The sequence below is a fragment of the Propithecus coquereli genome, unplaced genomic scaffold, assembly GCF_000956105.1.
Source record: "Propithecus coquereli isolate 6110/MARCELLA unplaced genomic scaffold, Pcoq_1.0 Scaffold138, whole genome shotgun sequence".
Taxonomy (NCBI): Eukaryota; Metazoa; Chordata; class Mammalia; order Primates; family Indriidae; genus Propithecus; species Propithecus coquereli.
Genome location: NW_012138080.1, coordinates 930,555 through 931,237, shown reverse-complemented (window position 1 = coordinate 931,237; position 683 = coordinate 930,555). Strand labels below are relative to the sequence as shown.

General features: G+C 29.4%; 1 protein-coding gene across 1 annotated transcript in view; it reads left to right on the top strand.

Moving 5' to 3' along the window:
* The window catches only part of LOC105806148 (E3 ubiquitin-protein ligase FANCL), an 88,650-nt gene that overhangs the window by 41,170 nt on the left and 46,797 nt on the right, over positions 1-683 (top strand). Inside the window, exon 5 of the mRNA XM_012639215.1 lies at positions 278-378. Within this exon, the coding sequence (XP_012494669.1) occupies positions 278-378 (101 nt within the window). The remainder of the gene's footprint in view (positions 1-277; positions 379-683) is intronic.

Genomic DNA, 683 nt, shown 5'->3' with positions numbered 1-683 from the left:
TGAGAGGCATAATAGTCCAGGAGAATATTAAAATCTTAGGTTCTTTTCATGGTATAAAACTTGACATTTTGCATGACCTTCAGTGCAGTCCTTTAACTTTTTCATGTCTCTTTTTCATGAGAAGGGGAGTGAGTCAGCTGGATTTTTCTATAAAAGCAGTAGACACTTTAATTAGACACTAAGGAGATTTTGAAATTGTGTTTTGTAATCAAGTACTAACATTGTGTTGTCTAGCATTCCACAGCTGATTCAGTTTTTTTTTTTTTCTTTTAAACAGGAAGTTGCTTTAAAGAATAGACAAGAGCTATATGCAGTACCTCCTCCTCCTCAGTTCTACTCAAGCCTTATTGAAGAGATAGAAACTCTTGGTTGGGATAAGTACGTCTGTTTTAAAATATGTTTTAGAAATGCCTTTGTTTTATACATTTTAATTTAGTTCCAGTTTAAGCAATTCTATTTTATACTTGTTTTTAGTCAAAATGTTTCATTGTAATTAGAGTATCTGATCCTTATTGTTGTAATGAACTAAAAGGAGGAATATCATAAAAAATTGACCTACAAAGTATAATGCTAAATATAATTTGGAAAAAATGACATTTTTATGTACACAGTAAGATGTTAACATAATAGATATTTTCACTCAACATATAATGTTATTCTAAATGTTACTAAATTATTCATGT